The sequence below is a fragment of the Arctopsyche grandis genome, chromosome 9 (assembly GCF_051622035.1).
Source record: "Arctopsyche grandis isolate Sample6627 chromosome 9, ASM5162203v2, whole genome shotgun sequence".
NCBI classification, from domain to species: Eukaryota; Metazoa; Arthropoda; class Insecta; order Trichoptera; family Hydropsychidae; genus Arctopsyche; species Arctopsyche grandis.
Window position 1 is genome coordinate 32979017 of NC_135363.1, and position 15857 is coordinate 32994873.

The 15857-nt window shown below is 34.2% G+C and overlaps 2 protein-coding genes across 2 annotated transcripts in view; both read right to left on the minus strand.

The window, feature by feature from the left end:
- The window catches only part of LOC143916579 (uncharacterized), a 590438-nt gene that overhangs the window by 395508 nt on the left and 179073 nt on the right, over positions 1 to 15857 (minus strand). The window lies entirely within an intron of this gene.
- On the minus strand, positions 325 to 14559 carry hop (tyrosine-protein kinase hopscotch). The gene is made up of 23 exons (XM_077437729.1): positions 14457 to 14559; positions 14102 to 14368; positions 13854 to 14005; positions 13613 to 13771; positions 13351 to 13525; positions 13115 to 13275; positions 12868 to 12960; positions 12450 to 12569; positions 12207 to 12370; positions 11991 to 12128; positions 6173 to 6300; positions 5955 to 6091; positions 4944 to 5144; positions 4709 to 4859; positions 3315 to 3462; positions 2901 to 2975; positions 2727 to 2821; positions 2486 to 2653; positions 2268 to 2408; positions 2035 to 2202; positions 1784 to 1953; positions 1548 to 1691; positions 325 to 1457 (listed from the first exon to the last, which is right to left on the minus strand). Exons 2-23 carry the CDS (start codon positions 14333 to 14335, stop codon positions 1325 to 1327), a joined length of 3255 nt encoding a protein of 1084 aa, XP_077293855.1. The 5' UTR covers positions 14336 to 14368; positions 14457 to 14559; the 3' UTR covers positions 325 to 1324.

The window sequence follows — 15857 nt, forward strand, 5'->3', positions numbered from 1 at the left end:
ACTAGAGTCTCTAATTTAATAAAGTAGATCAACTAATAAATTGAAATTTAATAATTTCTTCATAAAAATCATGAATTTAAATTACATTATTATAAATAAAATCGTTAAATTGCACATATTTTGATGTGTACTAGTCAAAACCGACGTTTCCTCTGACACACTTTTTTTATTACATTGATTTCTTTGTGTATGAAGTTCATACACATACATATGTATATACTATGAATGTGTATACCCAATTTATTGAATACCAATAATTCAATAAATTGGGTTAAATGTAAATTTTTAGTAATTTTTTTTTAATTCCTTTAAATTTTTATATTTGGAAATTCGTTATTATTTTTACTATTAATAATTTCATACATTGGCAAGAAAAATCTTATCTTACTAAAATCGTTCAAGTCGGAGTCGAATCATAAAATAAAATCAGAGTAAGATTTAGTAAATTTCGATTCAACTCCATAGTGCTGATTATAACTACAAGTGCAAATAAACTGTCAACAATGTGCACTAGTTGTGATATAACAGTTCCAATTTATTTGCGAATGCTTAAGAATTCAAAAATGCGTAAATATTTGCTAGGTATTACGAATTATGGGAATAAGTATCGTCTATCTAACGATAATTTTAAAATGTGACTAACTCAATTTACAAGTCGAGTGACGTTTTCAGGAAAAACTAACCCCCATCTCACCTGATACCAACTTACAGTTGAACTGTATTTTCAGGTGTAATATATTTAGACCAGTTGGAATGTAATTAGCAATATGAATCAGTCTACATGGGTTGGACAGAATATATTACAACTGGAAGATACACTTTAACTGTAACATATACACACACACACACACACACACACAATCTTATCTGGAGGCACTCGTGTACATAATATATTTGTAATCCTTTCATCGTTTTCACACATACGGTTCAGTGATTATTGGTCACAAAGCACTCGCCCAAAAGTCACTAAAATCTCTATAACGGAACATTTGGCAGCCTTAAAGTCCATCATACTAACGAGAACTCAACTCATTCGCGATTTTCATGCCAAAAATTGTCTTTTGGGCTATCGCAATGTGACAAATAATCCAATTACCTATACATACATATGCATTTATGACATTTCTAATTTGATATTTGTGGATGCGTGATCATGTATAAAGTTCAAAAATATCTAGCTAGTTTTTATTTGCAATTCCATACATACATATATGTATAATAATAACATAAATAAAGTATTGACTATTTATTAATTCCAAAGCTTGGAATAAGGAATATGTCGAAAAATAGAGCAGGCTATTTTTTTTTATTTTGACTTGCATCACTATGATAGTAAGCGTCCACCGTTAGCGAGAAGTTGTGTGAAATTTGGTCGATCGACAGGTTTCAATTTCCAACAGGCTGTCATGAGAGTTTCGTATACTTCATTTGGACAAAAATCCGGACAAGGTAAGTAGCTTTAATCGAATCAACATATAACATACACATTTAATATAGTTTTATAAAATAAAAATTGCATCAATAATATAATATGTAGTGAAGTTTACCTGGACAATCTGTCTTGAGTGATGTTTAGATCCCAAGGCGGAGGCTCGACACCAAATGAGAACATTTCCCACAGCGTAATACCGTATGACCATACATCGCTTTTTGTTGAAAACTTTCCGTCTGTTTTACTTTCTGGGGCATACCTGGTTGCGTCGTTGCGACAATACACAATTAGATCACTCACTCTAAATTAGTTAATACATTACATATACATATGTACATTTACAATTCGTACCAATTGAGTGGCAATGCTCGATCGGACTTTAGTTCGTAGTATCCATCTTTGTCAATTTTTCTAGCTAAACCGAAATCTGATATTTTTACATGGCTTTCATCCACTACTAGTATATTTCTAGCGGCTAAATCTCGGTGCACTACATTTTTTGTTTCTAGGTACTCCATCCCCTTTATAGCGAAAAAAAATATATACTAAGAAAACATTTATAAATAAAAAAATAAAACACACCTTGAATGGTTAATACTTACTCGTGCGACATCAAGTGCATAATTTAATAATTGGGTTTTACTAATACTAGATTGATAAATATTCAGGTAACTTTTGAGAGAGCCATGAGGAACGAATTCCATTATAAGCAAAATTTCTGGTTCTTCTACTACTCCTAAAATTTCCACTATATTACGATGTTTCAATGTCTAAAAATCAAAATTTTTATTATTATTTCATATGTTGCATATGATGTTAAATGTGGCAAGTAAACCTTTGCTATTTTGATTTCTTGATCAAAATCTTCCAACTGCGACTTTTCAGAGTTTGATATTAATTTTTTAACAGCAACCAGTCGCGATTCACACTCTCCATCTTTTTGTAAGGAACCTTTGAATACGAATCCATAAAAACCCTGGAAATGTAATTATTTTATATCTTAGTGTTGAGCATAATACGCTAGTTGACAAAAAATTATAAAATGTATCTCACTCTTCCGACAAGACCTTGAAGTACAACATTATAATCTCCAAATTCAAAAATAGATTGTAAACAGTTTTCAGTTTGACTTTGCATGAAATCCCTATTTGAAAAGTCGAAATCTGCATGAATTGTAGAAAAATCAGATGATATTGTGTCATCGTCATCTAATGTTTCACCCTGGAAATTATGAACCCAATTAAAAACACCACATCTCTTTCGTGGAAAATTATTCATAGAAAATATGTATTACATCATCAGTAAGTGATGTTTGCCTGCTGTTGCAAATAGAAGATGCGTTCCCTTCCGCATCACTGGCTGAGAGGAAATTAACGAGACAGTCTTCTCCTATGTATGTACGTACACATGTATTTGAAAAATGATCATAAAGTTATATTTATTTTATAATATTGAAAAGTAAACTGACCAGATTTTAAAATGTTAGAATTTCCAGATCTTGGAGACACGGTCGCATATGAATGACTAAGTCGAGAATTATAAACTTGAAACAGAAAAATACGCATATGAATATATAATATTAGTGCAGTTAGTTAGGTTTTTCTAATACACATACATGTACATATGTATGTATGTATGTACCTATAGATACAGTGTGCTCTCGATTATCTGAGTATTATAAATTGAAAGTGAAAACGAAGGAATTCTACCACCACTTCATTGATCGTTGGAGAATTCCTACTGATACATACATACATACATACATACGCATGTATAAATATTACTATGCACTAGAAATACAGTAATATTTTGAATTATTTGTGTAATCCAAATTGTACATCATATACACATGTGTGATATGAATTTAGTTTTGATTACCTACCTTGGTAGAATAAGTGATTTACATCTCTCATAATGAGTTGTGGGCGACACCTACTGTGAGGATCGGCGTGCCAACAACTTCGCATTATACCATATATTTCTCTGGGACACTCTACTGGTTTAACGAGGCGATGTCCATTCAAATAATTCTGTGATTGAAATAAAAAAACAAAAACAATCAATACACGACAATCTTCTATCTTCTAATCTATAATTTGGAAAGAGACTTTGTATGTATGTAAGTATCCTTGGTCGTCGTCGTCGTCGTCGTCGTCCGTAGATCGGTGACGTCATCGAACACGTGATTCGATTTTTTTTTTTTCGATCCATGGGCGCCGATTTGTTTTTTTCGTTTCACAGGGGTAGAATGTGCGAAGCCCTAAACGGCAACTGATCATGGGGGCGAAGCCCTTGACGGCATTTAATCATGGGGGCGCGGAGGGGCGAAGCCCTAAAAGGCATTTACTAAGGGGGGCGAAGCCCTAAAAGGCATTAACTAAGGGGGGCGAAGCCCAAAACGGCATTTAATCATGGGGACGCGGAGGGGCGAAGCCCTAAAAGGCATTAACTAAGGGGGGCGAAGCCCTAGACGGCATTCAATCATGGGGGCGCGGAGGGGCGAAGCCCTAAAAGGCATTTACTAAGGGGGTCGAAGCCCTAGACGGCATTTAATCATGGGGGCGCGGAGGGGCGAAGCCCTAAAAGGCAACTGATCGTGGGGGCGAAGCCCTAGACGGCATTCAATCATGGGGGCGCGGAGGGGCGAAGCCCTAAAAGGCAACTGATCGTGGGGGCGAAGCCCTAGACGGCATTCAATCATGGGGGCGCGGAGGGGCGAAGCCCTAAAAGGCATTTACTAAGGGGGGCGAAGCCCTAGACGGCATTTAATCATGGGGGCGCGGAGGGGCGAAGCCCTAAAAGGCATAAACTAAGGGGGGCGAAGCCCTAAACGGCAATTAATCTTGGGGGCGCGGGGGGCGAAGCCCTAAAAGGCATTAAATAAGGGGGGCGAAGCCCTAGACGGCATTTAATCATGGGGGCGCGGAGGGGCGAAGCCCTAAAAGGCATTTACTAAGGGGGGCGAAGCCCTAGACGGCATTTAATCATGGGGGCGCGGAGGGGCGAAGCCCTAGAAGGCAAAGGCTCAGGGGGGCACCGAGGGCGAAGCCTTAGAAGGCAAAAAAATTTTTTTGATTTTTTTAAATTTTTTTTTTGATTTTTTTTATTTTTATTTTTTATTTTTTTTTTAAATTTTTAAAATTTTTTTTTTTTTAATTAAATGTTTACTATTAGCTTAGTCATGTTTAAGCGGTTTATATTATAAACACTGAGCGAAGCCGGGTATTACAGCTAGTTTATAATAATTGTGAATTGACAATATGTAAAGAAACTCACGTGTGCCGCTAAAGGTTGTTTCGTATCTGCAGGAGACTTTCCATACGAAAAGATCTCCCACAGCGTAGTAGCAAATGCCCACACATCGGAAGACGGAAACAAATGAGCGACACTTCTATTGCTAAAGTATTCCGTCGGTATCCAATGTATTCTGCAAGAGAACGTTTAAACGATGACAAAAATTAATTGTATCTATGATACGAATAATATACTAAATATGTATGTAAATGCTAACTCTTGTTCATTGAACGACGATTCGAGACCTTGATTGGATAATTTTACGGAAAACTGGAAACGATCATGGGAAGCAACCAGCATTTTGTAACAACGTATATTGCCATGAACTATTCCATGCTCGGCGAGATACCACAGAGCGGTAGCTAGAGATGCTGCAGCTTGCATTAATTCTTCGGGCTGAATATCGTTTGTGTGCTTTCTGTTGTAAATGCGAGTATTCAAAATGTTATCGTAAGTGTGTACGTACATAATAAATATAATATAATACAACTAGCAAACATAACCAGTATCATCCAACCGAAAATTATTAGTCAAATAAGTAATACGTACGAGAGTCATTTTTTTAAGCTGGTATAAAATTACATATTACATATTCATTGCAACTCAATATCTTCGGTTTTTCAAAATAATTCGCATTTTTGAGATTGTGACGATCCCTTGTTAAAAAATTCTGTCGCCAGTTCCTTGAGCCAGTCAGTGCAGTCATCAGTCTACATATGTATGTACATACATATATGCATTTTCCGTTCAAAATTTTCATTAATTTCAGGAAGAGTTGACATCTTTTCTCGGAACCTGACTGAATGGAGGATAGTAAAATATCTTTCGTCGTATTTTGAGCAGATAATCATTTGGAGAGATTGCCAATCGACATGGTGAACGAAAAGTTACTGAAAAATAGCTTCTGAAGTACCCAAAAGCGCGAAATCAACTGAAATTGTTGATTTTTTTTTAAATTTCTTACTTAAAAAATGACCCTCGTAATTATATTTGTAGAAGAAATTTTAGAGGATGGCTGATGTACATATCTGCTGGTTATTGACATCACATATAATATACGTATACACTGCTTTTATCTCAACATATTTACAATTATTGTTTACACATATTTGTTTCCTATATGTATGTACATTTATAACTTTAGAATAAAATAGAATTTTTAAAATATATGTCCGCGAGGTGAAAACATTGTATATTAAATATGTATGTATTAAAATGAGATAAACACCTGAGGTAGACATCCAAAGATCCCAAATGTAAGTATTCCATAATCATAGCAACAGGCGATCTTAACATAATGCCATAAAGGCGAACGAGAACTGGTGATTTTAAAAACGCCCATTCACCTGCATGATTAATAAAATCCTATAAATAGCCAAAGAGAACACATCAAATAATGACAATTAAAATTATTATAAACATACAGGTACATGTGAAATTACATACCTTTAAAAGAGCATCACTGGCATCACGCTTTAACATTTTCATAGCTACATCCATCTTTTTCCCTTCGGCAACGTGCCACCTTCCTCTATAAAAGCACGAAAGGTTTTCAGAACTTTCAACTTTGGTACCTTAAATAAAATACAAAAGACAATGCTCAATATTAAGATTGACAAAATTATTCAAATTTCATCACAAATGGCATATGTACATAGGTGTACTAGTGATTTCAGAGTGGAATTGATAACAAATTGACGCTGGTTGTTGATCAAAGAATTGATTTCCTTGGTATAAATTTGAAGTGCATGCATAGTTAGTATCAGGGCTTTTTTTTCAGGGCGGAACGGCGCTCCGCCATCTTTTTTCTCAGCATGTTTATGCTTCAAACGAATATTCTATGTAATATAATTTTTTTAATAAAAAAACTTGACAAGAAGTGAGTTCCGGCACCTTTTACTTCAAAAAAAAGCCCTGGTTAGTATAATGCAAAAAAAAAATCTGAAATTGATTAAAGAATGGCAGTTATTTTTATTTTACACAGAAGGCCTGACAGGTAGACCCCAATGCGTCTTCCTAGACAATTAATTACAAACATTGCAGCATTTTTTTATTACATAAATCACTGTATTTCGAGAGGCTGAAGATCACGAAATTAACAATTAATTAATTAATCCATTTAGACACCTATGGATTTATACCTGTACATAAAAATCATCCTATCTGTACAGGTACATAGGATGATTTTTGTCAATTTTGAGGAGCCGTTTTAACAATGAAACGATCGACTTGGAGTCACAAATGTTCAAGTCTAACCAGCAGTATTAAAAATTAGCATGGGATCGAACCCTCTGTGCTAAACATAAACGCAACAACCGAGCCATCATTCTCAGTATTGAGCGAGAACTTGTGAACATCGAATGTGCACTGTGTGCCGTGCCGTACCGTACCATACAAACAAAATCAACTAAATATAAAATAATTTATTGATTATGAACATTTATTACAGTGTGTCGAAAGAAACAATATTAATAACATTTACGAAGACAGCGTGGTGCGTCTTAAATAAAAATAAAATAAAATAATTGAGAAAAACAGAGAAATAAATATAAATACGACAATGAGCATAATGCTCAAATCGGAATTGAAAATTTTGAAAATCGGTGCAGTAAATTGATCTTCAACGACAAACGTTAGTATTGTTGAAGGAAAAACATTCACGTTGCAAATATTTACAAGCCATGAAAAGTTTTCATCGCTTTTTTCAATGAGGCATTTCCAAATGCCTCTATGTGACTGATTAACATTCAAAATTGTTTTATCTCCGACAATAGATTCGTGGCTTTCGAACAATCTATCGTTTAAAAACCACTTTTGCGACACTTGGGAATAAATGTAATTAACCTGAAATCCTCTACATTTCAACACCAACTTTGAATCCACTTTTAAATTATAGTCGTAATCTTCATTTTTTACGGCGACCGAAACTATCATGATTGGATATTTTTTCCCACTAACCAGTGAAATCAAACAAACGTAAATTCCATTATTGGATACGGTTACATCTTTTAAAATCAACGTGGATGATATATTTGCGTGTTTCAATACAATACCATTAAAAATCCATTTTGTGACAAAAATTAAAGGAAATCTTTTTAGAAAATTAGTTATTATAGAAGGCAAGCTGATGGAAATGTTTTGATACATCGACACTTCAAAACTGTAATGTTTCAATTTAAATTGCGAGTTGACGAAGTTGAGGATTTCAACTGGAATATCGTCGCATTCAGAAGGTTTACAATATCCTTCGATCTTGGCAGAACCCGTGCAAGGTTTTCCATAAAAATTGGGTTCTGGGTTGTTACAAATTCGACTTTGTTTCTGAAAGGCAAACGCATATTAGCAAACAAACCATTACGAATGTGTGTGTGTGTGTAAATAATTATCACGAATGCACTAAATTTTGAAAGCTTACTCGTACGCCAGGACCACAAGTAACGCTACATTGCCAATCGCTCCATTCGCTCCATCCACCGTCGACAGCTTTGCTATCTATATTCATCTGCCGATTGCAGTTTACCGACCAAATCAACCAACCATTTTCAGTCGATATTGAAAACCAATAAAAAATCAAACAACTTGACGATTGGTAACTCAATATTGTTATATTGTTTCTTAAAACGTTAAATTTTAATTCATCGTAAATAATCGTAAACTCTGTCCAAACGTCGCTTTTAATAAGAGAAAAATCTGACACGACCACGGCCAGAGTTTCAGTCTGGGGCTTTGAGTTCAATACGAAATAAATGCTATTACCTCGATCGCCGATGATCAATGCGTAGTAATCGCTCATATCTGAAAAAATATATATGTACACACAAGTCTCTTTGCGTGGTGGATATGAATTTTAAAATATGTATATTATACAAACTCGGTAATAGAAACAGAGATACGATAGCCATTCCAGTGCCTCGAAATTGTAAGGTCAGTTTTCGAGTGAATTTTTGTTTCAGCCGGAATTTAATCGGTAGCATTTTTGTTAAATGAGAATTGGTTGTATTTTCGATGAGGCACTCGTCGTCGTCACGAAAATACAGGCCTATGGGATTCCCATATATTGATTCAAACGTCAAAAACATTGCTTGAAAATTGCTTTCAGAATCAGTCAGAAATGTACTGCCTTTGTATTTCAGAGAGATTTTACTCTCGCTCATTTGGATCAAAAAGTCAGCCCATTTTCCAAACGGAACGATGTTTTCTGATGTTCGCCATGTTTTTAAAACAACTTCGTTTGCGGCATAATTTTGAAATTTAAGCAGAATACTGTTATTATTATCGCCAATAAATAACGAATAAAATTTTAGCTGCGAAATATCGTAAATACGAATAATAACACCGTCTTCTTTGGCCGGATCCCACTGTTTTGCGCTAACATGCAGTCCATCTACAAAAAAGTGTACATATGTACGTACACACATATGTATTTAGTACTCGATTAGTACGTACATACATATGTATGTAGTACTGTAATAACCTGAACTCTTCCATTTGGGATAAATGTACAGAAAACTATTTTTACTTCCTGGATAGATAATGATCGTCGATTCTTCGTCTTTAAAACAATCGCGAACGTTGCAAGTATCATATATAATAACGTCATTATGGTCTGAAGTGAAACACCAAGGACCTGTGGTGAAATTTAAGTACATATTAATTATTATTTACCGATACGTACACAGTTGCACACGAGAATATTTCTTGCACCTGCAATATTTCTTGTTGGATTTCGGCAAAAATTATCTGCACTAGAAATATTTTCATTGGAACCAAACCATCCTAATAACGTAGTTTGATTAGCAACATTACGCCACGGTTGACATGTGCGGTTCGATCTGAATGTTTTGCCAACGTACATATGTATGTATGTATGTAGTTTGTAATTAGTGTGTGGAATGTAGAACAAAACAAAAATATTAATACCGAGATATATTCAGCTTTCCATTATAATCAAATCCAACGCCTGTCAATTTACAGTCGTGATGTCCCATTTCGCAAAAGACCTTAGTAATATTACCATGTGGGAAAATGGACATACAGGATGGGTACATGTCATTCGGAATGGTTTTACAATAATTGAACAAACTGTCGAGTGGTAAAATGTCAGTGATGTTAACGAGTCTCTTGTCTGTCCATGGCAAACAAGGATACCCTATTAAAAAAAACACGATATTATTTGTGACAAAATACGTAATGCATAAATGTATCCATAGTGTATGTATGTACCTTCATCTGAAACCCAATTATTATTATATAATAAACTTTTCGAGGGCTCTTTTGGTTTACAAAATAAACACCAGTGAGTTAAGCTTTCGTTTGAACCGATCGAAAACCAACGAGTTTGTCGCAATAGAGGATTGTCTAGTGAAATAACAACATGCCACTTTGATTCAATCAAACCGAATAAAAGTAATTGACGACCGTTGATTGTTAAGAAATATTCGTTCCAATTCCGATAACTCAGAACGTTCGGGTTTTCGTTTTCGATCAGAACTGAGCTATGATTATTTAACGTATTTTCATAAACTATTACATTCATATTAGTTCTTGATCCAATTATTATTAAAATTCTAAATTCAGAATATGGCGATGGTAAAAGTTCAACAATGGCGGAATGATAGCTTCTGATAAAAAAATTTAAATTGTACGAATTCGATTCTTTTTTTAGTGACAATTTCATTTCAAAATTTGGATAATATGTTATGTGTTCAAGGCAATTCGCATCAATATTGCCAATTGGAATATTCCACAGCAGATTTTCTCCATTTAAGGTAAAAAACATGAATGGATATTTTGCATTTCGTGTGGAATCTTTTCTAATAATTTTTCCACCTAAAATAGGCACTTCACTTCCATTTAACCCTAAAATAATGTAACAAACATACCATCAATCTGTATAATACATAAAAGTAAAAACTAAACAAATATTGTTTATTACCGAAAAATAAATAATCGTCGGTCCAAGATACCGAAAAATATGTATACTTAAATCCATTTAAAAGTATATCATGTGAATTGTTGGAACAGGTAGATGTTTCAGACACGATTGTGGCTCCTTTGTGCAATTTTTTTATTTTATTCTTTAGAAGATGTATGTAATTGGAAAAATTTATGCTATTGAAAATTTGTATTCTACATATTTACCGGCATTAGATAATATCAATTCAATTCCTGTATTTGATTCTTCTGGATTCTCTGAATTAGTGGGAATTCCAAAATAAGCTAATATTAATTTTCCTCTGGAAAAAACAGAATCAGGATCCCATAGCTTCACTCCAAATGTAAATTTTTTTTGAAATTCATTCAGCTTAATGTAATGGGAATACGAGTCCCCAAGAGACAAGGTGAATATTTCATAATTTTCGACACTGCACTTCATAACATCACAATATTCGACTCGAAAAAGATTATTATAATTATTGTTTAGCTCGACATAGCACCATGGTCCTATGCAATTTCAAAAAACGAACAAAACATGAAAATATTTTAGATTTACACACCATGAGCAAATATTTATTACATTATTATTATGCGTGGTTCATTGCCTGCTAAGTCTCCACTTGGATTCCGACATTTGTAATTAGATAAGATGGAATCGGGAAAATATTTTTCATAATACTGAGTATAGTGATATTATTATTATTATCGACGATTATTTTAGTTTTCCAATTCCGATTCCAACTCTGACACTTATTTCCTAAAGCTGTTTCGTCCACTTTGCCAGCAAACTCCACGCCCGTTCCAGTCATTCTGCATTTTTTCGCCACACATAATGGTGCATTTTTAATTGTTGACGCATTTGTGCCACTCAATAATCCTTGTACCCAATCTGAATGGCATGAACCGGTTACCAAAGATACATTATTCAGATCGTGAGATGAGACATTATAAATGAATACAACCGAGTCGAGATTTTCCAGTACGCCCACATCTAGTGAAGAAACCGTCTCTACGAAACCGATTTCTTTATAACTGGATTTACACCTAGATATATTTGATATATTACCTCCTCGTACCTTCAAAACGGTAAATATCAATACACAAATTACTTGCCCATTCATTTTCTCGGCTTACCACAAAATATTAATTCAGATGTTGTTAAAAAATATTCTTTTATTTTAACATTTGTAAAATAAAAAAAAAAACGGGCATGTCCATACATATGTAGGTATAATATATAATGTATTTGGGGTATCAAAAACGAAATTCGACAATACCACAGTGAATTTTGAATATCAAAAAAACGATAAATTGAAAATAGACTAACCTTCATATACTAATAAATCTTTGGTGTCGATACATCGAGGTCCTTTGTTTACCGCTAGCAATTTTTCGACATCGTCGTGATTGATGTCACTTGCAGTGTTGTGACCGGATGGTTCACACAGCAACAGTTGTGATTTTTCTGATAAAATTGCATTAAAACGTCACCGATTGATGAAATGTAATTTATACATAATTATGCATGAGCATATGTATTTACCATAATCAGATGGCGGCAAGCACTCTTGTAAATATATATGACCATCTGGATTTCTATTCGAGGCTACTAATTCAGGTATACTCTTATAAACATATTCTCTATTGTTAAAAATCATTGAAAATGAATCATTTTCTCTTTTAATTTTATATGTCTTTGGTTTGGTACTGAAATAAAATAAAATCAGAAAAAGCAATTTGCTATGAAGACAAGATGTAAATGTAATAGAAATAAAAAAAACAACACCTATTTTTAACGCAAACATCTATGCAATATACATCATATTGCTGATCACACTGACGGACAATAAAACATCCAGTTTTATTTGAACGTTTCTCTTCTAACTTATGATAAGAGAACTCCCCCCTGAAAACCGAGTTTATGTTTTTATTAATTTAGCATGCATATATGAAGGTACGTATGTATGTGCCAGTGGCGTGCAGTGAAAGTCTCCCTATTCTTGTCGCACAGCCTTACTTATGTAGGTGTGCGCGAGCAGGACAAAAGGGGACTCGGTATGACGTTACCTAGTCCCCTTGTATCCTGTTCGCGCACACAAAATTATAGGGACAATTTCAACACTGCTATGTACATACATATAAACAAACAATAATCATTTATCAAATTATATATATACGCTATATGTATGTAGATAATTTCTCACCCAACAGGTCCGTGACATTTTATAGAGTGAAGATGCTGCAAAAGAGGTGAAGATACATCTCCGCATATGTTAAAAGTCCACTTAATCATCAGTCTGAAAATAATATGACGACAGTATTTAATTTCTTTTTTTTATGTCAATTTTGAGCTATACATATGTACAATCAAAGCGTTTGTTTCTAATTTCTAATTTCGAGAAAGAAATTTCTAATTTCAATCAAATAAAATAATAAATAAAAAAGCATTACCTATAGTAACCATCGCACAAACTCACGAAAGAAAACATGTCAGCTTTGATAGGAAACATTAAATATACAGGAATACCATTTTTGCGACTAATTTCAATGGTGTTGCTATCTCTTCTCATTGACATAAAGCAAAGTTCATCTATTGTACACAAATGCTCCCACTAAAACGAAACAATGGTTCAAAATAAATATGTAATATGCGTATCCGATGATCCGATGATCCGATGTTTCCGCACCTCTTTACGTTTTTCAAAATATATTCTAAGACCAGGTTGCTCTTTGTGGAACGGCATCACATAAAGTTTAACATCATAAAAAGAATTATTTCTCTCGATTCGAACATCATAGTCTTCTGATAAATAATTGGGGGCCAATAAATCTAGCTGTTGTAAATATTGTTCTATGACATATCTGAAACAACAACAAAAGTAGTATCAGAAATTACATATAGTGAAAAAGAAGATAAAATCAAACAAGAAATAAATATCAAAGAAGTACTCTGCAGTTCTATGATTTTTTTGGAGGCCTACTAGAGTTGAATATATTGGCTTTTTGGTGAATATTGAATGCTTTTTGGTCACTTCGCGAGGAATATACTTTTTGTAATCTTTAATTAAATTTTGATACGTTTTTCCATCTTGAATCATCACTCTATACCTGAAATATAACAATACGATTACAAAATATATGTGTTCGAAAAATAGTAATGAAAGAAAAAAAAACAGCAACAATATCACACATGTCCGTTATTCCCAGACCGAAGAGTTCTTCTCGGTGCTTGGAATAAATAATTTCAGGAACATTATTGTCCAGGACGTCTTTCCGAGCTTGGTGGAAATAATAAAAATACGTTTCAATGTCGATCTGTTTCAAACGCATTAAGCTGGGAACCTAAAAATTGAACGCCCACTCGCAATTAAATTTAAATTAGGGCAAATATGGCTGAAAATGGTAATAATAAATCAAATCCATTAGCGAATCCTGCACCTTATAGCGAATCCTCAAATCCAAATTGTTAACCTTTTCTAAAAGAGAGTTTCCGGCTAAGAATACTTTGGAGTCATGTTTTCGCAATGCAAATAGATTTTTGGCGACGGGTGTTATATGTAATTTGTGGCACAACAGAGTGCACAAATCTTCGGCATTTATCGAAGGTGGACAAGCCATCGTGATGATTTTTTCTTCGTTGGCGGCATTTATAGTTACCGTCAATTCGGCCATTTTACGCCCACCAAATACGAAATGTCTCACATTCTGAAATTCCAAACAATATGCAAATGACAAATAAAGCGTTTGCAACTCTGAGAAACAATTCTAAAAGACGACACGACACGACACTCACGAGAAACAATACAAAAGATAACAACCGGTGACAGCCGACCTTTGCCCGTCTCCTCTCAAACACGCGCTACAACACACCCCCCCTCGACGTTCCAAATACATATGTACATACATATGTAAGATGTTTATAAATTTAGTTTTAGATTGTTTAAGAAAATAGCAGCGAAGAAAACATTATGTATTCAGACTGTACGCAGAGAAGATACATATACACGTGTGTGTGTGTGTGTGTGTGTGTGTGTTTGGAAGATGACCTTTATTGCTCAGTTAATACAGGTACGTTTGTATGTACGGTGAAGGAGGTACATCCTCGATTTCGGAGGAGTGAGCAGGCTGAGCTCCTGAAGCTCACTGGTATCTGGGGATGATGCGATGGTTTATATACTAGTTGATTGTGCAACGAGATCATATTCTGGAAAATTCCTACGGGGTCGAGGCTATCCTTTGCAGGATCGCGCCTAGGTGTTCGGCTACTCTTCAATTTTATCAGCATTTGTATAAATCATATTAATAAAAAAAATAAAATTCATGGGAGTATTGCAGAAATCTTACATTGTGTGAGAAATAAAGTGTTGAAAATTTTAATCACAATAACAATTAACCAGAAAACCCAAACATTAAGAACAGGACCAGACGACAAGTGAGACTGGATGTTTTCAAGTTTATTCATGAAAATATAGTGTTTTTACCTCCAATCCCACACCTAGAACTTTATCTTCTGGTAGCACTGGGTTGAACCAGTACTACGAGAAGACAAACTAAAGGAGAGGAGTGTGATAAAACGCAGTGAATATGCTTGGTTGATTTACTGTTGAAAGTGTAATACATTACCGAGCTATTTTTGGCCTATTATCGGTAAACCAGTTTACCAATAATGGCCGCCCCAGTACATTGGAAACACTGCACTTCAAGTTGGTTTCTTTGTAAGGAGTAAAATGAAATATATAATAAGTTCCCGTTCATGAATATAATACGGCAATTAGTTACCAGTGCTGGAGTATGGTTTTGTACATTTTATTAAAATGACCCCAAGGGACGGATAATCCCGAATTGAAGCTGTTTGTATCGCATTTGATACAACCTTTTTAAAGAATTTCCAATAGACTCTCGTTAATAACTAGCAATTACATAATAACAAAAGCAAGTCTTTTTGCCCTTTTCGAAATTTCCAAAACAGCTTTTAAAATATAAATTTTAGGTGTATTGTGTATGTTTTCTTCCATTTTCAAAGTATTTATATTAAAATTGCTTTTACATATTTGATAGATAAATTAACGATAAAAACTATATCAGTACTTTTTGCAAATTAAATGTTAGATATTTCAAAAATTTATTTGATACTTTTTTTCTATAAGCATACATTTTATAATATTGTTATAAATTTTTCACTGTACATATTTTG

Excerpts from the sequence above, each read along its gene's own strand:
- hop (XM_077437729.1), bottom strand. The coding sequence starts at position 14,335 with ATGGCCGAATTGACGGTAACTATAAATGCCGCCAACGAAGAAAAAATC. Across the intron at positions 2,822-2,900 it reads TTCTAACATTTTAAAATCTG|GAGAAGACTGTCTCGTTAAT; the intron begins GTCAGTTTACTT and ends GTACATACATAG. Across the intron at positions 2,409-2,485 it reads TTCAAGGTCTTGTCGGAAGA|GGTTTTTATGGATTCGTATT; the intron begins GTGAGATACATT and ends TTACATTTCCAG.